At 37.9% G+C, this 27,910-nt stretch overlaps 1 protein-coding gene across 2 annotated transcripts in view; it reads right to left on the reverse strand.

Moving 5' to 3' along the window:
- SUCLG2 (succinate-CoA ligase GDP-forming subunit beta) overlaps positions 1-27,910 on the reverse strand; it is a 262,725-nt gene that overhangs the window by 88,739 nt on the left and 146,076 nt on the right. For both annotated transcript variants that reach the window (XM_082663227.1, XM_082663226.1), the window contains 2 exons: positions 24,089-24,250; positions 21,596-21,738 (listed from right to left, as the gene is read on the reverse strand). In XM_082663227.1, the coding sequence (XP_082519353.1) occupies positions 21,596-21,738; positions 24,089-24,250 (305 nt within the window). The remainder of the gene's footprint in view (positions 1-21,595; positions 21,739-24,088; positions 24,251-27,910) is intronic.

Genomic DNA, 27,910 nt, shown 5'->3' on the forward strand with positions numbered 1-27,910 from the left:
CACAACCTGCCAAGACCGAATCAGGAAGAAATAGAAAATATGAACAGACCAATCACAAGCACTGAAATTGAAACTGTGATTAAAAATCTTCCAACAAACAAAAGCCCAGAACCAGATGGCTTCACAGGTGAATTCTATCAAACATTTAGAGAAGAGCTAACATCTATCCTTCTCAAACTCTTCCAAAATATAGCAGAGGGAGGAACACTCCCAAACTCATTCTATGAGGCCACCATCACCCTGATACCAAAACCAGACAAGGATGTCACAAAGAAAGAAAACTACAGGCCAATATCACTGATGAACATAGATGCAAAAATCCTCAACAAAATACTAGCAAACAGAATCCAACAGCACATTAAAAGGTTCATACACCATGATCAAGTGGGGTTTATTCCAGGAATGCAAGGATTCTTCAATATACGCAAATCAATCAACGTGATATACCATATTAACAAACTGAAGGAGAAAAACCATATGGTCATCTCAATAGAGGCAGAGAAAGCTTTCGACAAAATTCAACACTAATTTATGATAAAAACCCTGCAGACAGTAGGCATAGAGGCAACTTTCCTCAACATAATAAAGGCCATATATGACAAACCCACAGCAAACATTGTCCTCAATGGTGAAAAACTGAAAGCATTTCCACTAAGATCAGGAAAAAGACAAGGTTGCCCACTCTCACCACTCTTATTCAACATAGTTTTGGAAGTTTTAGCCACAGCAATCAGAGAATAAAAATAAATAAAAGGAATCCAAATTGGAAAAGAAGAAGTAAAGCTCTCACTGTTTGCAAATGACATGATACTATACATAGAGAATCCTAAAGATGCTACCAGAAAACTACTAGAGCTAATCAATGAATTTGGTAAAGTAGCAGGATACAAAATTAATGCACAGAAATCTCTGGCATTCCTATACACTAAGGATGAAAAATCTGAAAGTGAAATCAAGAAAACACTCCCATTTACCATTGCAACAAAAAGAATAAAATATCTAGGAATAAACCTACCTAAGGAGACAAAAGACCTGTATGCAGAAAATTATAAGACACTGATGAAAGAAATTAAAAATGATACAAATAGATGGAGAGATATACCATGTTCTTGGATAGGAAGAATCAACATGTTGGAAATGACTGTACTACCCAAAGCACTCTACAGATTCAATGCAATTCCTATCAAACTACCACTGGCATTTTTCACAGAACTGGAACAAAAAATTTCACAATTTGTATGGAAACACAGAAGACCCCGAAGAGCCAAAGCAATCTTGAGAACGAAAAACAGAGCTGGAGGAATTAGGCTCCCTGACTTCAGACTATACTACAAAGCTACAGTCATCAAGACAGTATGGTAATGGCACAAAAACAGAAATATAGATCAATGGAACAGGATAGAAAGCCCAGAGATAAACCCACGCACATATGGTCACCTTATCTTTGATAAAAGAGTCAGGAATGTACAGTGCAGAAAGGACAGCCTCTTCAATAAGTGGTGCTAGGAAAACTGGACAGGTACATTTAAAAGTATGAGGATAGAACACTCCCTAAGACCATACACAAAAATAAGCTCAAAATTGATTGAAAACCTATATGTAAGGCCAGAAACTATCAAACTCTTAGAGGAAAACATAGGCAGAACACTCTATGACATAAAAATCACAGTAAGATCCTTTTTCACCCACCTCCTAGAGAAATGGAAATAAAAATAAACAAATGGGACCTAATGAAACTTCAAAGCTTTTGCACAGCAAAGGAAACCATAAACAAGACCAAAAGACAACCCTCAGAATGGGAGAAAAAATTTGCAAAATAAGCAACTGACAAAGGATTAATCTCCAAAATTTACAAGCAGCTCATGCAGCTCAGTAACAAAAAAAGAAACAACCCAATCCAAAAATGGGCAGAAGACCTAAATAGACATTTCTCCAAAGAACATATACAGATTGCCAACAAACACATGAAAGAATGCTCAACATCATAAATCATTAGAGAAATGCAAATCAAAACTAGAGTGAGATATCGTCTCACACCAGTCAGAATGGCCATCATCAAAAAATCTACAAACCATAGGGCTTCCCTGGTGGCGTAGTGGTTGAGTGTCCGCCTGCCGATGCAGGGGACACGGGTTCGTGCCCCGGTCCAGGAAGATCCCACATGCCGTGGAGTGGCTGGGCCAGTGAGCCATGGCAGCTGAGCCTGCGCATCCGGAGCCTGTGCTCCACGACGGGAGAGGCCACAACAGTGAGAGGCTCGCGTACCGCAAAAAAAAAAAAAAAAAAATCAACAAACAATAAATGCTGCAGAGGGTGTGGAGAAAAGGGAACCTTCTTGCACTGTTGGTGGGAATGTAAATTGATACATTCACTATGGAGAACAGTATGGAGGTTCTTTAAAAAACTAAAAATAGAATTACCATATGACCCAGCAATCCCACTACTGGGCATATACCCTGAGAAAACCATAATTTAAAAAGAGTCATGTACCAAAATGTTCATTGCAGCTCCATTTACAATAGCCAGAAGATGGAAACAACCTAAGTGTCCATCATCAGATGAATGGATAAAGAAGATGTGGCACATATATACAATGGAATATTACTCAGCCATAAAAAGAAACGAAATTGAGTTATTTGTAGTGAGGTGGATGGACCTAGAGTCTGTCATACAGAGTGAAGTAAGTCAGAAAGAGAAAGACAAATACCATATGCTAACACATATATATGGAATTTAAGAGAAAAAAATGTCATGAAGAACCTAGGGGTAAGACAGAAATAAAGACACAGACCTACTAGAGAATGGACTTGAGGATATGGGGAGGGGGAAGGGTAAGCTGTGACAAAGTGAGAGAGTGGCAGGGACATATATACACTACCAAAGGTAAAATAGATAGCTAGTGGGAAGCAGCCACGTGGCACAGGGAGATCAGCTCGGTGCTTTGTGACTTACTAGATGGGTGAGATAGGGAGGGTGGGAGGGAGGGAGACGCAAGAGGGAAGAGATATGGGAACATACGTATATGTATAACTGATTCACTTCATTATAAAGCCGAAACTAACACACCATTGTAAAGCAATTATACTCCAATAAAGATGTAAATAAAATAAAATAAAATAAAATAAATGTGTATTTATACAGAAAGAAAAAGAAAACTCTGGAAGCTGACGGGCCAAATTTAAATTTAAATCTCTTCACTAAGGAATTATGAGTGATTTTATGTTTTTCTTTGTGCTTTTCTGTATTCCAAATACTCCATACCAACCATTGATTAAATTACAGAACAATTATTTAGGAAATGAATGAATTCTCTCAGACACTTAATTCTCAAGTTTTTTTTTTTAAAGAACTAATGCTGTGTAAATTAACTTATAACTGCAAAAAGAATGACTATTAAAAGATGTGTTTTAGACATTATTTTTTAAAAAGAACCTTTCTAGGGACTTCCTTCATGGCGCCGTGGTTAGGAGTCTGCCTGCCAATGCAGGGGACACGAGTTTGATCCCTGGTCCGGGAAGATCCCACATGCTGCAGATCAACTAAGCCCACGAGCCACAGGTACTGAGCCTGCGCTCTAGAGCCTGTGAGCCACAACTACTGAAGCCAGCGAGCCATAACTACTGAAGCCTGTGTGGCACAACTACTGAAGCCTGTGCGCCTAGAGTCCATGCACCGCAACAAAGAGTAGCCCCTGCTCGCCGCAACTAGAGAAAGCCCGCGCGCAGCAACGAAGACCCAACGCAGTGGAAAATAAATAAATAAATTTATTTATTTATTTATTAAAAAAAAAAAAGCCTTCTGCACCAAGGTCCCAGGTGCTCATTAACTACAAAGTGCAAAGTGTACAAGAACAGACATTGCGCATTTTGTTTTGGGGTGAGTTTTATTTGAGTTTTGACCCAACTTTATTTTAGAAAGATTTTGTTTCAGAAAGACTTCAGGCTGTTTTCTACAGATAATTTCTGAGTATCAGCAGGACCAGTCTGGACTGCCTCAAGGCTTGCTAAGCCCAGCAATAAAGTTGTGAATGGTGTTTAATTAAAACCATTTGCTTTAAGTAAATGGAACAAGAGTTCATACTGACTATTATTGCCTCTTGACCTCTCAGGCCTGCAATGCTCTTCTCTAAAGGGGCCACTGCTGGTGTAGAAATGGCAGAAAGGCATGGGCATCTTCTTGTGGTCATTACATGTTAAGACCACACGGCCCATAGAAATTATGAGATTTGGAAAGTGTTGACATAATAACATTTTCTAGAATTTATATTTTCTATACATTGAAGAGAGGAATGTTGCTGTGTCAAAATGCCTCAAAACAATGCCTCAAAAGGCAGCTTATTTGCTATGCTCTTGCTGGTCTCATTCTGTGGATTTTCACGGATACACCAAGTAGCTGACAAAGATGAGACAAGACCTGATTTGCTGGGTGACTATAATGGGTTTGGCCTCCTTTCAGAAAAACATGCCAAATCTTCCTATATTTGCTCAAATTTAACTTGCCTTATGATGTTGCTTTCTTTCACATTTAGAAGGTCTCACCCAATTCTAAAATACTGTTGCACATGAAGTTTTTTTTGTTTTGTTTTTGCGGTACGCGGGCCTCTTACTGTTGTGGCCTCTCCCGTTGCGGAGCACAGGTTCCGGACGCGCAGGCTCAACGGCCATGGTTCACGACCCCAGCCGCTCCGCGGCATGTGGGATCTTCCCGGACCGGGGAACGAACCCGTGTCTCCTGCGTCGGCAGGCGGACTCTCAACCACTGCGCCACCAGGGAAGCCCACACATAAAGTTTTTAAATAGGTTTTTTAAGAAGCTTCTCTTAAAATCAAATTTAAACACATGCTTTACTGGCTTAATGTAGGTGTCCTTTAATTTATCTTTACTGTGTGTTTGTTTTTGTTTTGATGCCCCCATACAAGCATCCAAGTCATTCGCAATACTCACAGGCTTATATCTGGTCCTTTTCTATTCCAGAGATTTCTCCCTCAGGAAAGCCCTATCTCAGGCCTAAGAAGAGTAAGAGACAGGGGCATGTGGATTGGGACTTCATCTGTTTTGAGCTACTGACTCAGTGGTCCTTACAACCCACACATAACGAACCTCCGCCTTCCCTGTTCTTAGAATTGCTCACCCATGACAAAAACAAGGCAAGCATGTCCACTGCCAAATGCCATCTCCTTTCCTGGTCTGAAAAGATGAGAGCAGGAAAAGGAGAAAGTGTGCCACCAAGTAGTGAATAAAAACACAAGTACTGAAGTCCTAACACTCATGCCGCTTGCATTAGTGCCATGGAAGTAAATGGCATGCATAATGGACAAAATGTCATCAAGAATATTACCCTGAGCTCTGAAGTCATGGGCTAGCAACCAACCCCTGACAGAGTATGAGAATTTAGTTAAGTCTACTTCCTATTAGCCAAAGAGAAAGAATAAAAATGATATAAACACTCACTAACTTAAGACATTAAGAGCTATTTTCCAACGAAAATGTTCTTTCATATGTACCATAACTGAGTTATTTCTCATCATTTTAACAATGGCAAGAAACTTTCTTCGAGTTTCTCCTCCATGTGGCAGAAGCTTTGGGCTTGGAAGTTCTGATTAAAGGTGAATCTGCCACAATTCAGAAAGCACTTCCCTACCCCACCTCTGCAAAAGACTTCAAGAGGATGGCCACCAGAGAGCAGCGGGAACCAACCATTCTGAGGAGGTCCTGGAACATGCCAGCTCACTGTAATTTGTCCTACTATAAGTTTGCCGTGAAAAGACAGGCCTGTAGTTCAAACACTTTACATTAAATGATTTGCTGAGTATGAAACATTCCAGGTCCATCACCAACCGTGATATACTGTGCCCATGCACTGCCTCCATCTACTCCTTCATAATTGACTTTTTTTCTTTTGAAAGTACATACAGTTATGAACGTGAAATACTGTCTGGAAGGATAACTTCACTCATTATGGTATAGAAAATCCCCCTTGGAACTACAGAACTTGAAAATATATTTTCTCCCTCTTTTTCTCTCAGTGCAAAGATCATTTTGCCCATCTACTTGACTTCAACGGGATTCAATTTATGTGTACTTATACATAATTTATAAACCCAATTTTAAGCCTTAATGTTTTATATGTTGATTCTGAGAGATCAAGAGTCAGGTCCACATTCATGTAAGATAGGGACCAGGTTTGCCTCATAACATTCTCCTAAGCAATGCAGCCATCAAGCTAGACTATCCAAAAAGCCTGATGACTTCAGGTGGTATGAGCCAGGATTTGTGGAAACCTTAGCAATGGAGACAAAAAGAGAGAAAATTGAAACTCATGGATATTTTTATCAGAGGGATAAAAATAATTCCAAGCTCAGCAAAACCAGGGTAGTTGGTTCTAGCTCTGAATTCTAGTCTTATGGCAAAGCCAAGAGCATTTTCTTGGGATTAACTCGAACAGGTCTCTAAAACCAGAATAACTCCGTGTAACGTTCCTGAGTGATTCCTGAATCTGCAGATGCACGTCAACCTCCTTGTATCTACTAGTTGGCTCACATTCCCAGAGTAGTGCCTTCTGCAACATTCTTTCTCAAACTGGCTGCACCGTGGACTCACCAGGAAAACTTAAAAACTCCTGAAGCCTCAGTCCCTCTCCGTTCCAAGTGATTCTGATGGAATTCATCTAGAGAATGAATGGTCTGGGTATGTGTAGTGTTAACGGCTCCCCAGTGGTTTCTAATGTGCAACCGAGTATGAGAATCCAGGTCCTTTTAAACTCTCTTTGGCAATTTTAGGTTTGTTTTTTTTCTTTTTTTCTGAAAGAAAGTTCTAGATCTTATTCATCTCCTTATTCACTGTGTCCTCTCCAGTGCCTCTTCCCAGGATTCCTTGTAATCATAGTCTGTAATTAGAAAACTGGTGAGACACTTTGTGGAAGTCTGTCTGGCCCATAATACTGTAAGCTCCATGCACGTAGGATGAACATCCCCACTCCTCACAGAATGGCACAAATATGGTGCACAATGAATAATTATTTGGTTGAATAAAAAAAACTAACTGTACTAAACTTAAAGAATAAAATAAATATCAATAACAGCAGCTAACAATTATATAATCTGGTCCTCCAAACAGAAATTTAGATCCAGGGTTAGTTGAATCTGTGGGTGCGAAACCCATGGATGCAAAACCCAACTGTATTCATTGTACTCTGCAATTTTACATGAGAGACTTGGGCATCCGTGGATTTTGGTATCTGTGCAAGCTCCTAGAACCAATCTCCTACAGACAGCAAGAGACAACTGTATAGGCATTAACTATGTGCCGGAAACTGGTTTAAAGGCTTTACAAATGTTAACTCATTTATTTATCACCACAAACCTAAGACACGTACAAAGTCATATCCATTATACAAAGGAGGGAACTGAGGCACAGACGGATTAAGTTGCTCAGGGCCAAACCTTGGTGAGAGAGCCAGGATTAAAACCGAGGCAGTCTGGCTCTAGGGTGCCTCTTCTTATCAACTAGATTATACCATGCCTGGCCAGTGGCAGAGGCTGGCCAACTGCCCCTATTATATACATGACCAACACCACAGCAACCACATCCTGAAGATACCCACCACTGGCACTGCTTTCATGAAATGACTGCCTAAAGTTCCAGGCACTGTGCTCAAAGCACTTCATGTGTTATTTCATCTAGTACCACAAGTTATTAGCTCTACTTTACAGATTAAACGTCAGGCACAGAAAGGTGAATCAACATGCACAAGGTCACACAGCTAGGAACTGGCAGAGCTGGATCTCAGCCGAGCTATTTCTGCCAATGAGGTATAAGCTCTTAATGACCACATAATGACCCCTATAGTTGGCGAGTTATATACTTTTTTAAACTATCTAACATGCATGACAAGAATACCTTGAAACAACTTCTTGGCCCCTGGTTTTCACTGCTCTCTTCATACCTTCCCTAGCATGTTATTTAGTCTCATCTCATACAACAGAGTCAAATCAAAAACACATTTAATTTATATGAATCCATCTATACAGGCATGGGGATGGAATAAGTAAGTGAGAAAGAGTAGAAATTAATGAGTAAAATCTAGTGGGTGACCCCACTGCCATTTCATTCAAAGGACGTGAGTCCCTGGGGGAAATGGGAGGGAGTGAGATCTCACTGCTCACTCCCAAATGCTCAATGGCTTGGGTCTCACCACACTACTGGGATTCTAATGTTTAAAGATATTAAGACGCATGGGTAACTTAAAGGACTTTCAAACCTAATTTTGATTATATTTTTTGCTTTATGAACTGTCTTTAGAGCCTCACCTTCACGTGGACTGTGTCTCCACTGTATAGTGGCTTCAGTGAACTACAGACAGACGTACAGGAACCAAAAGAGGAATGAAAACTAGCTCATGCCCTGTTTCTTGTCTGGCCCACTCTCTAGGGGACCCATGAACACTCAATAACATGGTAACAACCTCAGAGGTGGAAGAGATAGCAACAAGGTCTCACCTTGATATTGAACATATGAATTAAAAGAAAAGCAGGCAAATCTCAATTCCCCAATGGTGGTTGACATAAAGATGATTTGTCTAATGGTGAGGGAAAGTTACATGCTGATTCTCTGACCAAAGAGTTTCTGTAAAAGGAATTTGCACAAAGAGCCATCAAGATAAAGAAACATTAAATTGTATTTTTTTAAAAAGTGATTTTTTCATTCCCCATGTATACCAAAAGGAAATGCAGTAAAGACCTTCCTTGTGTCACATATCATCGTGAATCAATTTTCTTGACCAAACGTAAAACTTGATTCAACATCTCCACCTTGAAACATTCTATTATCACAGCTTTTGTCAAATACTGAAAGATCTGACCACTTCCCTTTTCCCCAGATAGCACTAGGAACCCAGATAAAAAATGAAGGTTGTATTTTGTAACAAGAACAGACAGGAGACTGAATCACAGCAAAACACTTACAAATCAAGAGAGGAGAAGAAAAGTATCAAGAGAGATTAAATGCACAGAGAACAATAATAGGAAGGAAATCTCCTGTGAAAAGCAGCAGCTGACGGTAACTTAATCGGGACAAAAATGAACTAGATTTACTTCAATGACTGAGCTCAAGATGAGGTAATTTCCTCAAGTTTATAGAAAGTCACTTGAAAATTTACACAACTTGTTGCTGTATTCTACTTTTAGAGAGAAGAGAAATAAAAGATCTCCGCGAGGGAGCTGATCTTCAAAGAAATGCATTTACGACCCCAGTTGATGAACTTTACCTATTAACTAGGAGACTATCTTTAATTCTCATTTGGATAGAAAAGTCACTTTAGGACAGTTAAGGTCCCTCTGAGTTTCACGGAAAGATTTTGACATAAAAATAAGGGAATAAAAAAATCTTAAAATACATGGGGGTATAGAGTGTATGGGGAAAGAACTGAAAAGAATTGTTAACAGAGGGGGGCCCAAGGGCCACTGCACAGCACAAGAGAATGCTGGGGCGAACTCTCAGGTTGGTGAGAATTTTAAAGGTATGGTATATTAAGCAGACTTGCTGGGTTGTCAGCGACAGACAATGAAATCTAATTCAAAGGGGAAAAAGAAAGAATGGTTTGGCTCATAGCTGGAAAAGATGTGGAGCAGCTCACAGAAGTAAAGAGAAGCTGCAGATCCACAATAGTCATCCTCAAGTTTAGGCAAACATGAGAATCACCAGAAAGACTTGTTAAAACACAGAGCTGGGCCCCACCTCAGAGTTTTTGATACAATAGCTTTGAAGGGGGCCAAGAATATGCATTTCTAAAAAGGTTCTAGGTAACACCACTCCTGCTGGGTCAACCACTTTAAGAACCACTGAGTTACAGACAACTGGCTATATAGGAATGAAGCACTATGACTGAGAGAGTCTCCACCATGCAGGTTCGCTCCTGCATCTTACTCAGGCTTTCACCAGGTGGGAAGGAATAGAGCCTCCTGGGCCACATTGTTTTAATTCATGATACCAGAGACAGGTGGCCTTTTCCATGAGCTTCAGGAGGAAAGCTGATTGGACTGAGGGGCCTGTGCTAGGAGATCACTCCTAAAAGCAGCCTGCTTTCAGGGAGGCAGTAAAGCAACTGGCCTACCTGGAGTATAAGGATACCCCATGGGCAGGAGGGAAGAAGAGAGGATCCAAGCAGGGACACAGAGCCTTGGAGGAGGCACTGAATTTGATGGCATTACCAGGATCACAGGGAACGGGAGAAGAATCCTTAAACAAGAGAAAGAATCACGAGAAAACATGATGAGCAAAGAATAATACGACAATATGGTTCTAACAGCCTACAGTAAAGTTCACTTTGGCATCAAGATGTACCAGGTACGATCAAATTCACTTAAGATACTACTTTTATGCACATGTTATCTATCTTTACTCACAGAGTAGTGCTTCTCGCATAATCCATGGTGAAGGATTAGGTTTTTTTAATTCCCTGACAGTCACGGACTGATATTTTTGTAAAACAAATATTATGAATTGCTAGCAAACTGATCTTCCACTTGCGTGTCATGGCAATGGCAATTTGCAAGCAAAGTTTCTCAATGCCTATTCTGTTTTTGTACTTATCACAAACCTAAAACAAACAGCTCAGAGATTGGCACTTCTGCACAAACTGGCACTGGTCCAGTGCCACACTTTGAGCAGCGCTACTCTAGACTTCGGTGGGCCAGGAGTTCTCTGTCACAATTACTTGTTAATAAGCAAATGAATGAGCAAAGTTCTGTTTCAGTAAAACTTTATTTACGAAAACAGGTGTGGAGCAGGATTTGGCCATGAATCACAGTTTGCCTGTCCCTGCTCTTGACCAGTGTTCCTCAAAGTCTAATGTACATAGGAACCATCTGTTGTGAAAACACAAATTCTGACTTGATGGGTATGTGGTAAGGCTGAGATTCTGCATTTCTAACAGCCTTCACGTTGATGTCAACATTGACTGTCCATGGTCCACATTTTGAGTAGTGAGGGTCCACAGACTCTTCTCTGTGAACTCAGAGACTGAGATGTGACCTCAAGTATACTAGGTGCTTTATACTGGGTCTTTATTGACCTTAGAAAAGACTACATCTGTCAGTCAGGCACATGTCTTCCTCTGCTTTACAGAGATGATTACAATCAGAAGGAACTGATAAGAACAGCCTCACTGGAACCAATGACATCAAATACTGGATGGATTCCCATTCTCTCAGTCAGCCCTGAACCTGACACACAGTAGGTCATCAAGAAGTATCTGTTGACTCCTCACTGGATGGGGAATACCAAGCTGTGTCCACTAGGAAGAGGAAGCTAGGGTGATGGTGGGGCTCTAATTTCTGTCCTCTTATCTTACCTAAGATATCTTGCATTGTTTGATAAACTGATGCACCTTTCAACAGGCAGTGTTTTAAGGTTGTACTTGGAGATAAAGATGGAATGATAGAATTTATTCTTTCAGTAACACATCTTTTCATGTTTCTTAGCTTTTGTATTTTTTACTTTTGCTTCTTTCACTCTTCTCATTTGAATATCAAACACCTCTTCTTTGGAATTTGCTTAACACTGTCGGCATTTGGATTAGCTATTTGGAAGTTCAGCTTCATGAAGAAGCTCCATTTATAAAGTACAATGACCAATCACAGATTATAAAACACAGAAAAATATCAGAAGTCATCTAAATACAGTGTGAATTGGACATTTCCCTGCCCGCCTGCTGGCCAAATGCCAATATTCTTGGATCATATCGACACAGTGAAGATTGTAAGTCGCTTATGTCTCCTTCTCAGAGAAATGTACTGCTTGGGATTAAAGAACAAGTAAAATCTAGAAGGTCACGGGTTAAAGCTCCAAATGGATTTTCTGTTCACTGTTTACGATCCTAAGGCCTCTGAGCAGACACCTAAATGTCTGCTCAAAAATATTTTAGTGGAGTTCTAATTGAGAAAAAGGGATGTGTCCAGAATGTTTACAGATAACGGCTAATGAAAGAACTCACAGATAAGCTAGAAGAAAAATAATTAACTAGGATTTGTGCCAGTTGCCCATTGGGAATGCTAACTAACATGTGTGTGTTCGAAATGCTGTTTCATTAAGACCTCAAAGGTGGTAAAAGAGCATCCCAGGAGAGGGTCCTGGATATGTAGATAAAATATCTATCCATGTTCACAAAGGATCTCTAATTGCAAGACAGTTGCCATCCAAATTATTAAAGTTGCAGCGTAAACTATTCAAATGAAAAAAACCTTTTTTTAGGTCCATAATAAAGCAAGCAACACTGCTTAGACCACTTTGGCAAAGCAGTAGTGAGTAAAGGACAAAGGAAAGGAAGGCAGCTCCAACGGATATAGATGTTGGATTACATTGATTTTCTTTTTTTGTTGTATAAAAGTCTGTTTTGTACCACAAAGCTTTTCATGATTGTTACTATTCCATTTGTTAACTATATTGTACCCTGTTTTAGCAAACCTGATTTACAAAGTTCACATACATCTTGAAAAAGATTTTAAATACTAGGCTTCTTTAAATTATCTTCTAAATAACAAGAAGCCTTTAAAACACTGCCAATTACTAATATTGCTAGTAAAATTCACAGTCAGGGAGACCAGCTAACAACATGAGAAGATGATTATCATGTAATATTGGACTAATAAAAGAAGGCCATCAAAAGGAAGGACATCCTAATTATAACCTTATAAAGAAGATATGCATAGATAATGCTGGAAGGAAATTTAACAAACTGTAACAGCAGTTGTGTGATGGGAATAAAGTTAGGGGTAATATTTTTAATCTTATACTTTTAAGTAGGAAAGGTAAATTTATAAAAGTGAAAAATGATCAATTTTTTAAATGTAAAGAAAACTTCATTTGCATAAAGCAAAGGGACCTAACTAGGTAAGGAAATCATTCTTAACTGAAAAGTGAAAACTAAATTAAAATGTTCTCAAGGTTTATTCACTTAATCCATAGGTATAAAGCTACTATGTCTCAAAAGCCATTAGTGACCCATTTCAAAGGTTCTCATAATCAAAAGACTTCCCTTTAGGAAACATATAAATGCAAATTATGAGAAGAAAAGTTTTTTGTTTTTTTTTTGTTTTTGTTTTTTTACTTTACATTAGGGGTTCCGGAATATCCTTTCTTAAAAAAGATAAAATGGAGTCTCTAGCATATGATTCTGAAGAGCTGTCCATAATTATCCAAAACTTTATAAAGGCAATTCTCATTATTCAGAGCAGTTATGGTCTATAAAGTTGCAATGAACATTGAATTAGTGAATACTGATCCATCGCCCCTAAAGAAAAAACAGGGTTAGGTTGCTGAGAGCCCTTGGTCACATTTTTGTCAACCTATCAGTACATAATCTTGTTTTCTGTGTGTTTGTTTCTGTTTCAGTGTATCTTATTTAATATACACTGTGGATTCATTAACACTGAAATTGTGACCAATAGCATTGTAAATCATGCCTCAAGAAAGCTTATCTAACATGTATTTTCTCTGTGAGGCACTTCACACTAGACAGTACTTTAGCACTACATGTGGGTCCATTTTAAACAGCAAAATAACACACCAAAAAGGACAAAAACATGAAAAATGGGGCACTGAATAGATCATGAAAATGAAACTTGTTTACTGTAAGAGAGCTGAAACATGAAAGGAGAATCTTGCCTTGATTGACATTCACTGAGAACAGCATGTCGGATAAGTAAAATTTTTCAACACTGTGTGTACTTTTGCAAATGACCGTGAAAGCACTGTAAGTATTGATTTTGGGGTCACAAATAAATTTTAGAGCATAGGCAAATTTGTAAATATCGAACTTGCAAATAGTGGGAATCAACTGTACTAAGAAGCCTGGTTGAAAAAATGCATATTAGGTTACAATGAAATTCCTTCAATACTTTGAAAAAAATTCCTTCAATACCTTGCAAATAACTAAGAATCTTATCAATAACTAAAGAACCATGCCATTTTAATCACAACATCCATCTTGCTTTAAGTCACATTTGGAGGGGTGGGGAATACAATGTTTCCACTTGAAACTGGACCTTAAATGGTGATTCATGAAGCAACAAATTTTAAAAGTCTTACTAAAAGTTTTATGAGAAACTAAGTAAATAATAGCAAAAAATAGTAACATGCATTAAGTGGTCTCACTTTACCTAACAATATTTCAGGTGGACATAGATATAATGGCATAATAAAATTTTATATAGACCAATTCAAAGACAAGAGACAGGATGGAAAGAAAAGAGTGACAACATATATAAAAGAGCCCATTCCCTTTATTTCCAAAACACACACACACACACACACCCCTGTATTTTAAATCTCTGTGAAAAAGAGTGACATAAAAATGGAAAATTGGTCAAAAGATATTAATAGGCAGGTCATAACAGAAGTAATCAAAAATGCTCAATAAAAGAAAAATAAGATGTTACCTCTCATGATAGTAAAGAGTCAGAGTAATGATGGTCAGGATGTAGGAAAACTTATTTGATGAAAACCCTCTATGTTCCTTCAACTAGTATTGAAATAATTTGGCAGTAAGTGTAAAAAACTTAACCTCTGCATACATTTTTACCCTCATGCTTCTCAACGTCATCTACGTAAATAATCTGACCTGTCTGTAAAGTTATGAAAACAAGGAGGTCCACAGGAGCATTATTTTTAGTCGGAAACACCCTGAATACCAAATAACAGAGGACTGGTTAAGTAAACATATATCTATAAAAGTGAATACTATTTAGCCACTGAGGATGCTGTAGAGTACTACAAAAAGACAGACAGTACTACATACAAAGTGAAGAAAGCAGACTATATAATAGTGTCAGTTATATTGATACTAGTTTTGTCAAAAATGCTATACTATATTATTCATTAAAAAGTCTACGTACATGTAGTTTAATGTATTTTTGTACTTTTCTGTTTTCTGTTTCCCTAATCTAATAATTAGGGGAAAAGGGATGCTGCTTAATAAAATACCCTAAAACAAAGACAGAACACTATGTAGAAAGCCACTGTGAGTCAAGCCAATTTCTTCAGCAAGCCCATATGGACGTGTTGCTCATTTAGGAATGAGACAGTCACTCCTAATTCTCTGACAGTGGGTGGGGGCAGCATGGAGGGAAGAAGAAAGAGGATTCAGTGTCTTCAATCTCCTGAATCCACTGGGGCTCATCCCACCAGACTACAGTTCACCTCTGCAGAGCGGAAGAATCAGAGGTCTTCACAGTTCAAAGGTTTTTAACCTTGTTCTCCAGAATAATTTTACTAAGTTCACTCTCCACATCCAGTGATTCCTCTACCAGTCAATTTGGATTCTAAAACAATACCTCAAAAATAATAATAGTAAAACTGCCTTGATCACTCTACCATTGTAAGATGATTCTTAAGATTCAGAGATGCTTGACATTAATCCTGGTCATTATTTGATCAACTTGTTAGAAAATACACTATTTTCTAATTGCTGAGTTCAACTACTTGTTTTCTCAATAACATTAAGAAGAAGAAAAAAATCCTAACTCTCGTAATAAGTATATATTATTTCCAACCTATATGATATTATAATTTGATTAGTGGTCCATTTCTCTTTAACAATCTACAAAGACCTCTCCATACAGGATTCATAATGAATTACTGAGCATGCTGGGACTAATCATAAAATTTGCTATAATATCCCAAAGTTTGTTAAATTCTTTAGATCACTTACCACAAAACAAAGTAAGGCGTATTAAAATCTGAATTTTGAGAAGCAGAGCAAAGCATACAAATATTATTTTTTATTTCTTTCTGAGACTATGTCAGCAAGGAGCATGAAAAGAGATTTAGAGTGTCCCATTAGAGATGCTCTGAAAATGCGGTAGCTATCAGACACAGTGATCACGTGTGAGATACGGAAAGAGCCAATACTGTAAGAGCCAGGGCCTGGCTCTTACAGTATTGGCAAGTAAGTTGGGCATAGAGAGCCTGACAGTCTTGGAAATTTGGGATAAATGGACATTAGGAAAAGAAATGCAAAATCATCATTTATGAATTCATGACAGTAGGAAAACCACTGCGAGAAGAAATGAGCCCAGGGAGGATGGTTTTCCACTCTCCAGTGTATACACAGTGGTTACCCTAAATGAGAGGCTATCCTAAGGGGAAGGGGAAACCAAATGACAGGTTGCAAATCAAGAAGCACAAAAACATTTTTATTCTTTTCAGACTAGGCTATCAGGTAGATGATCACCATAAAGAATGGCTGCTTTTCAACTCCATATGAAAGTAAAATTTGTTTTCAAACTGGCCTGTAAGAATAGAGATGCAGGGTAATCATTTCAAAAATATCGCTCATATTTAAAATATATTGGACATTATATTTGAAAATGAATCCCTAAAGAGTTCTATTAACCCCCAAAATAAATATTCCCTTGCAGATAAGGCGTTTCAGCAAATACATGTGGCATATAATAAAACAAGTTTTTCTTCATGCCTCTGATATAAGCATGTATATAAGAGAAAAAGAGGATACTGTTTTGTTTTTCAATATATGATAATCAACAATACATGAGGCATTTAGTATGTATTAATTCTAAAACATACTTATTACAACTTAAGGCCTTTGCATAAACCCTTTATCAAAAATACAGCGTGCAGTTTTATGTCCCTGGCCTCAAACTCTAAAGACTTTTCAAGCACTTACCACAGAGCTAAAACAGCTGGCCTCTCCTCAAAGTTATACCAAATTATATTTTGTGGTTCTCCCAAACATGAATCTAATCCTCCCTTTATTAAACTGTGTTTTCTTGGTTGTCTGAAGGGAGAATCACTGCAAGCTACTGAATTGCTTACACATTTCATCAATTTCAAAACAACCCAGGCAGTAACACTGGTGACAATGAACTGTTTCAGACAGCTCCCATTTCTGTAGACGACCATTTATTCCCCAACTATTTCAGTAATTCTAAATCTAAGCCTTTAAAATGATAATCAAAATGAACACTCAAAAAAAAAAAAAAAAACCAACACAAACTAAAGTTTTCATCATGCTTTAGAAAGGTTTGCCAAGTACTTCCACATATATCTTAGATGATAATAAAACAATGCTTTGGGGTATTATTTTCAGGTCTACTTTACACATGAGGTGACAGAAGTTGAAAGAGTATATTCAAGTAGCTAATAAACACATGAGGGAAAGGCATTAAACCACAATAAGATACTACCTCACACCTACCAGAATGACTAAAATACTGATGAGGGTGTGGAGAAATTGGACTTCCCACACACGCCTATGAGAATGTAAATTGCCACATCTAGAGAACTGTTTGGCAGTATCGATTTAAGCTGAGTATATGCATACCCTACTACCCAGAAATTCTAGTTCCAAGTATCAAAAATATGCTCCAAACGACATGTATGAGAATGTTCACAGCAACATTATTCATAATAGTCAAACATAAGAAGCACACAAATGTCTATCAATAGAAGAATGACAGAAAAGTTCTTGCAGAGTCATACCATAGAATACTATACAGCAATAATGATAAGTGGACCACTGCTACATAAAATGAGTGAATCTGAGAAATAAAAATCAAGTGAAGAATGGCAAATACAAAAGTGTATACAATGTATGATTCCATTTGTATTATGCTCAAAACCAGGCAAAACAAATCTTTGATATTAGAAGTTAGGAGAGTGTTACCTTTGGGAAGAAAGCAGGGTAGGGGGAGGACAGTGGGGAGGCATAAGGGGCTACTGGGATGGTGACTGTCTTAGTCCATTCAGGCTGCTATAACAAACTACCATAGACTGTATGGTTTAAACAACAAACAGTTATTTCTCACAATTCTGGAGGCTGGCAAGTCCAAGATCAAGGCACCAGCAGATTCAGTGGCCACTTACTGGTATACAGGTAGCCAACTTCCAGCTATGTACTCACACTGTGGAAGAGGTGGGAGAGCCCTCTGGGGTCTCTTTTATAAGGGCACTAATCCCATTCATGAGGGCTCTACCCTCATGATCTAATTCCCTCCCAAAGGCCCTACCTCCTCATACCATCACATTGTGGGGTAGGATTTCAACATATAAATTATGAGAAAACACACACATTCAGGCCATGACGCTGGCCAGGTCCTATATTCTTGATGTGGTCAGAGGTTCCACAGGTATATTCATTTTGTCATAATTCATCGAACTATATACTTAAGATTTGTATAGTGTCCTCTATGTAAGTTATACTTTTAATAAAAGTTTATTAAATTTTTAGATTGTACTGTCATGTGAAATTATTGCCCCTTTAAATTGGAAATGTGTGTATCTCATTTCATGCAATAAAGTAACCCTCTGAGGTAATAAGTACTGTTACTATCTCCATTTTATAAAAGAGGAAACCAAGACACAAAAAAGTTAAATGACATGCCCAAGGTCCCACAGCCAATACGTGTTAAAGACAGGACTGCAACACAGGCTGCGTGGCACCAGAGCCCCACCAAGAATCCCTTCCTTCTTAAACGAGTATTTGGTGCTTATAGAGCACATTTCTTGCTAGACATTTAAAGGGCTTTAAAAATTTGACTCTAAGTTGGATCTAAACCAGGAAGCACAGTCAAATCAAGTGAAGTGACGTCACTAATGCCAATCATATGCTACTGCTTTTCAAAATCAGGCCTCCCGAGGGCAACAAATTTGCTTAACTTCGGACAATACAGTCGAGGTTACTGTTGAGATTCATATCAACCATCTTTTTCTTTAATTCATTCATGCAAGACGTTTTACATACTCCAGATGTTGTTGCACTCATTTTCTACACCTTTGGAATTCTAAATTTAAAATTAGAAACAAAAGCCAAAGCACCAATCAGGAAAACAAAAACGTAAGGCTAACATTCTTGATAGTGTTTCTCCTTTAAATGTGTTCAAATTCTTTATAGATTACCACAAAATCCTACTTCTATTTTTTATTTTATATCAGTTTTACTCCCTGTGATTTTAGGAATACTAATGTTTAGAATCCTAGAAGTTAAAATGATGAGGGTGAGATCATATCTATTCTACCACCAGCAGAATAAACTCTATTACCTTTCTCTCATCTCAAGCCCAGGTGGCAAATAAGAGAAGTACAAAATATTTAATGATACACTTCATGGGAATCCAGTTTAGAAAGCTATCTAGTAAACACTCTTGTTTTAGGCAGTTTGCCAGAGGAACTTCACTTCATATATATTACAAATAAGGAACAGATCAGTTATAAAGGTACGTGTGTTAGGTCCCAATGAAAATCAGCATTTGGGTTAATGGCCAAGTGAAAGAAACACAAGTCTCAGCTCCATGGCTGACATTAGGAGTGGAAACATATGCCAATCCATAATATTTTTCTTGAATGTTGATGCCTATTACTTGATCAATAGAATTAGCTTGTACATATAACAAACAAGTAGTTGTTAGTATCAGCTGATTGAAGTTTAACAACAGGCCTTTTGTAATTTTGAGTTTCAGTGTATTCAACTGACTAATCCTTATATCTAACAAGAAAATCAATACCTTTGAAATAATTAGCTTTGGGCTCTCGGGAATCTCTACTTCTGGGCAAATGGATGGGGTTCTACTTGAAATAATTACTGCCAGAACTATAACCAGTTTCCTTGCAAGATGAAATCAATTCATCTATACTATTTTTTAGCCTCTGTTCTCTGAAATCTGTGACACAGTGCCAGGATTGAAAATACCCATTACATTTCTATGCTTTTTAACGGGCTTTGAAATTTCAAGATTTGGAAAATGTACTGTGAGATGAGCCAAGCATGCATTTTCCTGATATAGCATGAGAAAAATAAAATAACTCCCACATACTTTTATCTATACAAGATGACAGTCAAATCTCAAAAAAGTTTAAATACTCCAAGCATTTGAAAATATTCTATAGGGTAAAGTCAACGTTTTTGAAGAGATTGTTTTTTCAAAAACAAAAATAAAAAAAGCTCTCCAAGTGATTTTTCATTCCCTTCCTGTACTTTTATGAAATTAAAATTCAGGATCAGCCCCTAAGAAAAGATATTCCAAAGAAAACGCAATGATTGTCCTGTTAGATTTAATCCTTTGTTGGTTCTCTTTAATTCTCAGCACTGAGTTTCACTAAATGTACAGTATTTCATTACAGTTGCCTGTCCTCTCGGTACTTTGTAGTTCAAGCAGTTTAAAGAGCTGTGTATTACGTCCATGGTATTTACAGATTTCAAATGGTTTGAAAATCCCTGGGATAAAAATTATTCTTCCCTTAGAAAGGAGTAGGAAGGAGGGATAAATGAATTAATAAATGATTACAGAGCCTCTGATAATATTCCTACTTAACCAATGAAAACGAGGTGCTTCTGTAAACAGAAAAATCAACTGCAGACACTTCACGTCTGGGTGACTTTGGACTTCAGTGACTTTGCTATTCCTGAACAACCCTAGAGCAATGAAGATAAGTTGCTAATATTGTTTAACAATTTTATGTGTGTGTATGTGAATCAGAAGGAAAAGACAGCAAAAACGTAAGGTTACCAACTAAGTCATAATGAAAACAGACAAGCATACCACTAACCTAAGACAAAAAAACTGCATGCACATGAGACCCAAAATGCCAGTCTATTTATGAGTGGGAAGCTTCCATATTAAGTTCAGACAACATTTCTTTAAAAAGAATCTGATATTGTTTTCGTTCATGATTTTCTTAGTGATGGTTCAGATTTCCCATGTCTTCAGATATGTCAGGAACCAAGAGAATGTGTCACATATTAACAATATTAAGATAATGATTCTCAAATAAAATTTACAATCATATGGTTGTGCTATATACACTACCCCAAAGAATTGTGAAGAGAATTAAACGACATATATCAGATATTCAAAAAATATTAGTTTTTTCAATATAATAATATCCACCTAAATCGTGTTATCATAGACAACTGAATACCTACAATGGAAACAAACCATACTGGTATTTAAATTGATTAAATATTTACTGAATACCTTCTATGCACCTAGCATGAGTATGATAGCTACATTCTAGTTAAGAAGATGCCCATGAAACAACATTATATGCTACTTAGAGTGTATGTTACAAACTGTAACGTCTGTAATTGTCAGAGATGAAAATTGAAAAGCATATAGAAGGAGGTGGGGTCATTATTTTCCAGTAATATATAATATTATAAGCCTGTAACTTTCTTCTGTTTTAATCTTATAATATCTTCAGCATCTTTATGAAAGGAATCTGAGACTCAGTCCTCTCTAAGTCACATAAGTGTAGAACTAATCGCTTCACTGTGAAGGACCCAAAAAATATTTCACGCCAACCAATGTTTCATTATTTGCACTACACTTTTTAAAAAAATTTCCTTCTACCTCCCAGAACTTTGTAAGCACATACCCTGAAATAAAATCCTAGGGACACTTATAAACCTTTCACCCAAATGATTTAAACCATCATGCATTCCAATGAGATATAAGTCAGGATTTGCACCTGGGGCTGCAAAGTACATGGGTTGGCTTATTAACCCTTAGCAGCAGGAACAAGGTAGATGTTGATGGTGAGAAATCATTACACCATGCAATCTCCCCTACAAAGAGAGAGGTTACCTTAGGATCAGCTGTGAGTAATTTGAACGCTTGATATACTTGAGATTCCTTTACACCACCACCAAGATCCAAGAAGTTGGCTGGCTTCCCACCACTCAGGAAAATGATGTCACAGGTAGCCATGGCAAGTCCAGCACCATTCACTGTGAAATGCAAATGGCACACAAGACAAGATAAATTTAACAACATGAAAGGGTGCATAAATTTTGTCCCTCCCCCATATTGCTAAAAGAGAGCCCTGACTTTACTAGGCCAATTTCCACCCTGCTTGGAATTCTATTCAGCCAGATAAATTCATAGACTTTAAGAATAATCAGGACTGTTGGGCTTCCCTGGTGGCGCAGTGGTTGAGAGTCCGCCTGCCGATGCAGGGGACATGGGTTTGTGCCCCGGTCCGGGAAGATCCCACATGCCACGGAGCGCCTGGGCCTGTGAGCCACGGCCGCTGAGCCTGCGCGTCCGGAGCCTGTGCTCTGCAACGGGAGAGGCCACGACAGTATGAGGCTCACGTACCCTCCCCCCCAAAAAAAAGAATAATCAGGAAATGTGCATACAAAGAATAAACAAAAAAGACCTGGGAATGGGAAGAAGAATTTATTGAGAAGTTAAATCAATCTGGGAAACACAAAGAAGGGAAGAGCTTAAGTAAGTAATAAATTTGGACTATTAGTAGAGGAAGGAGTTTTAGGTTCTGGAAAGTACGGAGTTTAAGAGAACTGCAAAAGAGAGGAAAAAGGATATGAAAAGTTGCTAGAGCTTATGAATTACATTCTTTTTAATATTCTTTAAGAGATTTGAGTAAAGAATGTGATTCTTTCCATTTTTTGCTTGCTGAGAATATGCTCCTTTGAATGTGGCATCCCTCTGGGGTTGAACCACAGGGATCCCAACTTCAATAGGACTCCACACTATTTTACACTTAGTGCAACCATGCAAGTTTATGCGTTCTCTGAGAAACTTAGAAAGCAAATGAACAAATTACAGCATTAAAACAACATTCCTAACCCCCATTCCTGTTTCAAATTAATATAAGAAATGCTCACTAGCAACCTGATCATTAAAACTAGAACCAAAATGTTGCCAACATCCCAGTAGCTTTTCTTAAGAAACCAAGGAAAGAGTTTTAACATAAAATTTTTTATTTTCCAGAGCGAAGTTTTATTGATCAACTGCACTTCCTTTGCTTCTTAAGCTTAATTATAGGAAATTGCTTTCCTTAGGTTAGAAAGTGCCAAAAAAGTGCTGAACACAGCAGAAACTCTCCAAGTAAAGTAGCTTTCACTTTTTCTGACCCCTGAATTCCTCAGGTAAGCCTATGAACTGTGACTAATTTAATTAAGTCTGGGACAACTAAAATAAAAGTCATTTATATATGATCTTAAAACCATGTGAAATGTGTTCATTGTAGCTTTTGAGACTGCTACCTTGGCCAAATCATGCACACTCCTATAGAGGCTACAAAGAATATGTATTTAATTTGCTCTAAACACACCATTATATGTTTCCCCTTTCTAAATGCCTACAAATATTGAGAGCATATTAACTTATCAAGATCAGAATGATGTGAGCGACCTGGTACATTAGAGTTTTTGCTCCAAAACAAAGCAAGAGCCTTTGGTATCACTTGTAATTGGGTGTCATTTTCTATTGTATTGAACAGCAAACTACTGGATGAGGTCTGTTCAGTTCTGAATATAATGATACTGCTGGTTTAATGAGCTACAAATCTTTTTTATTTTAATTCCATTGAGATTAAGACCTCGGTTTCAAGTGCAGTGAATTGCTTCCACCAGAAACAGAGAAGTATATAAATCTCAGTACCATACTATGGACAATGCAGAAATTGTATTGCCTCTCTAGACCCATTCTTATCTCTGCTAATAAGCCAATTTTACAAATTTAGATGACTATGATAAAATCAACTGTCTTATTAATAAACTGACATAATGGAGTAAACATTTTATCATTTGGTTTTCACAGCACCTGAAACTTTAGTATAATGATTAAAGTATTCATTCTCTTCTACTTCCATTAAGAAAGCAATTTATCTTAAACCAAGATTTCAGAATAATTCCTAGCATATTAACATTGACTAGAGTAGCAGAAGTTCTGACCTTTACTAATCAAAGTTTAACTGAAATACTTTAATGTTGTGGTCCTCAACTGGGGTGACTGTGCTTACCAAAAGGTAATGTCTGGAGCCATTTCTGGTTGTCACAACTGGTGACAATGCAGCACAGGAAAGCGCCCCACAGTCAAGAATTATCCAACCCAACACGTTCATAGTGCCAGAAGTGAGAAACCCTGCTTTAAACTGGTGACCACCAGCCAAAATGAACTTTGGGAAGAAATTTTGGGTTGTTTCTTAAGAGTGTTTGGCTACAAAAATCTCATATGTTTACTTGCTATTGGGAAATAACATTTCAGAAACCAAGGGGCCCTAAATTCTGCAAAAATCCACAAATCATTCTTTTGATATAACTGCTTTCTTACCAAAGCAGGCAATGTTCCCGTCCAGTCCTATGTATTTTAGGTCGTATTTGGCAGCTTCATTTTCAATGGGTTCATTCTCTGATTTGTCGTCCATAGCAAATATGTCCTTTTGTCGGAATTCTGCATTGTCATCAAAGTTTATCTTGGCATCAAAACAGACAACTAATAAAGAAAAAAGAAACATACCTAAATATCTCCTAAGGATCTATAAATTAAGTTCTTCAGGCTGACAAGTGCAGGAGAAAGAAAGTCAAATATTGTTATTTTTTCTCATGCTTCAGGCAGGAGAAGCTGTTATGGCTTTCTTGACCTTTAAACTTTAAGGCTACTAAGACAAATATGACATGGTCCCTGTTTTCAAGGGATTTACATCCTAATAAAAAGCAAAATAATTTATATCTGTTGGTTTCTATAAAATAACAATGTAAGTTGCCATTACTCATTAAAAGCTACAGACTGGCATAGCTACATACAGATTTGATTTGCAATTTTTATTACAGTTCTTATTTTTAGTATTTAACCTTTCACTTCAATGCAAGGAGAGACTAGACAATAACGCTTAATGCTGTCCCCCTATGTCCTTCTTTTGATGTTGCAAAGTGAAGTTTTTATTTAATCAGTATCCTCACTAATATGTCTAGAAGATATAGTGGAAAGAACACCAGGCCAGAATGAATAGATTTTTTAAATTATTTGATCCTTAACTAAATCTGTAATTTTGATAAAAATAACCTACTTACTTTCTGGACCTCAGTTTTCTTATTTGAAAAATGGAAACAACAATCCCTAGACTGCTGATACACTTACTCTGGGGTCTGCTAAAACTAGACCATCATCTTGATGTGAGCAGAACCATCTTATGACTCTTGTGATTCAAGATACAAAACATTAAGAGACCAAGACTAGTCAGTTACAATGGAATGCTGCCAGGCATTATTAGCACCACTGTCTCCACCCTCTGGTGCTGGCAGAAATCTCTAACTCTTTTTACTGGCTAGGAGCCCTGGACACAGTGAAACCCGCTCAGCGACAGGGAGAGACCACAGAGTTTTCCTTGATTTACAGATCTTCCACATGTACAATCAGGTAGCGACTGCAGTGGGGATGGGTGGTGTGCTTGGTGTCTTGGATCTGATCTCTTTTATTAGATCCCTTAGAGTAGAAAGTAATTGTCTACAATGATGTTCCATCATAACCTTCTTTTACCCTGCCTGGGATATCGACAGGCAGGGATCTCTGACCATGAATTTAGGTATTACCCGTCCTCCTCCAGCATTGCTGATAGGCACCTAACTCTTGACAGGGAAAGAACCACCTTCATATATTTCACTCTAAAGTAATGACCATGGTCTGTTAGTCCCACTTGCTTCCTATGAAAAGAAAATATTGTTATATTGTAGCATCCTGGAGTTAAAGACCCCAGGTAGAGGTTTTTTCCAAGGGTCTCTCTACCACAATAATTGAGCACTTTGGTACAAATCCATGCAGAATTATCATATTAACATCTAAGAATTCTCAGCATATATAAAAGTCCAAATCACAAATTACTTAAAGTAACACTGACTGACAAGGGAGAATCTTAAATGGAATTTAATGTCTGCCTGAGTCCTTTGTGTTGCCACAAAATGTCCAACCCCTTTACCCACACATTGTGAATATACAGAGCAAATGAGTAATTACTTTCCAGAATACTGAAATCTTAAAGATGGAATCCTACATTACCAAAGGAATTGGCCAATGTTTTCTGCTTGCTACAGTAGCATTTTCTCAGCAATTAATGACTGGTATAAAAATCGATAGGAAAGCAACATCATTGTTGGCTTTCCATTGGGTTTACAAATACATATTAATTAATTTATTAGTAATTTTAGCTCCTCCATTACTCACTGGCAAGATTACTTGAAACCAACATGTTCAGAATGAATGGGCAAATGCTATCAAATTGACTTCCTAAGTGAAGAGTTTCAAATAAAAGAATTCTTGGTCAAGGTTAATAAACCAGTAAATGAAAACAGGTCCAGGCTGATCTTTGCCCCTTACAAAGACTACAGTTACAAGCTACTTGAGAGAGAGCGTAATTAATGGATATGTATGCAAAGCGCAGAAGGCAGTCCCAGCTAAATGCCTGCAAAGTCAGATTTTCAAAAGACTCTTTTTCTTGTAATATGGTATGTATGCCAAGTACAGAAATGAGTTCACTATTTGGGGACCACCTTGAGAGAACTTTAGAGTTAACCCAGGACCTAAAGATAGTGACTGTGGGATGATAGGGTTATCTATAGGTAGGAAGAAAGGTGTATCTACTATGGTCCCTTGCCAACTGTTCTCTCTCCGTAGAGAAAAGTAAACAACATAATTAGGTCAATGTATGTATGTCCAAGTGCTTTTAGAAATTAAAAACACTACATCAATAGGAAGTAAGTAAGGCAACTGTAAGGAGTAATGAAAAATATCCAAAACTGAATTGCCACCATTAATGCCTAAATCTTTTGGGGGGAGGGTGGCGCTAGAGGGGGGGATAAAGCATTTTAAGGAGGTACATGGATTGTGTTAGACACATATTTGTTAAACCTGCTCAATATTTTTTAAATGGTCCCAAACATACAAAGTGCTTTCCTGCCTTACAATCTCAGTTCATAATGTTATGAAAGTTTTCCCTTGAACTTGACCATTTAACGCAGACTCTGGCATCAAAAACACCTGGGCATGAATTATAACTCTCACACTTCCTAACCAGGGGTCCATCGTGTCTCTTAAGCCCAGTGGCCTTGTCGTCAAATGGGGACCAGAGTATTTTCTACTGCACTGTATTGAAGGAAAGGGAGGATGCATGCAAAGCACTGAGCCTCACTGACAGCTGCCACTCACTGGTTATTTTTATTATTACCAATGCCATCCTCTACATGCACAGTGCTTTCTTAGGGCTTCAGAAATACGATAGGTCCTTATGGCCCAGGCTACTGGATTCTCTTCTCTTCCTATCACTAAAAATGACCTGTACTTTGTCCCATTCCCTTATAATCCTAGAATTCTGTTTAGAGTACATCTAAACTAATGCCTACTGGAGTTTACACATGTACAGGCTACCTATGGTTTTCAATAAAAATACGATCTTCTGAATACATCAGAATTTTCCCACAGGAAGGATTTTAATGGTTGGCATTTCAGGCTTTGGAACTGACAGAGAAGGAGATTTTGCCTAAAGGATGATGATGAAAGAGATGACTCTGGTGATCCTTGAATCACACCACACCGTTGCATAAGGCCAGGGAGGCTATAGATGGTCTAAAACAGCCCCAAGTGAGACTCTAAGTCAGGCAGTGGCAGAGTACAGCCCTTGGGCCAGCTCACTGCCTGTTTTTGTAAATGCGGTTTTACTGGAATTCAGTCACAACCATTCATTTACACACCTCTGTGGCTGCTGTCCCAAAACAACAGCAGAGATGAGTGGCTGCAATAGAGACTAAATGGCCCCCAAACCCCAAAATATTTACTAACTGGCCCTTTACAGAAAAGGGTTGCCAATCCCAGCTAAGCCACAGTTCTCATCACATTTGTATCCTACTTTAACAACTGAAAAAATAGTCACAGGTATCATATTTGTATGAGTGAAGGAGAAACTTAGGAAAGTTCATCATACTAGTGTGAAAAAAAAAAGTATGACAAACAAAATAACCCAAAACTTCCAGCCTGCACAAAAGGAGTAGATCAATCCCTGAATACTGATTGACTCTTATATGCTAATTTCCCCCTGCAAAACCCCTCCAAGTACACTTTCAGAACTGGCGGGTTAAAAATGGATCGTCTAATTCGAAAAGAGTC

The sequence above is a fragment of the Grampus griseus genome, assembly GCF_964374135.1.
Source record: "Grampus griseus genome assembly, chromosome: 10".
NCBI lineage: Eukaryota > Metazoa > Chordata > Mammalia > Artiodactyla > Delphinidae > Grampus > Grampus griseus.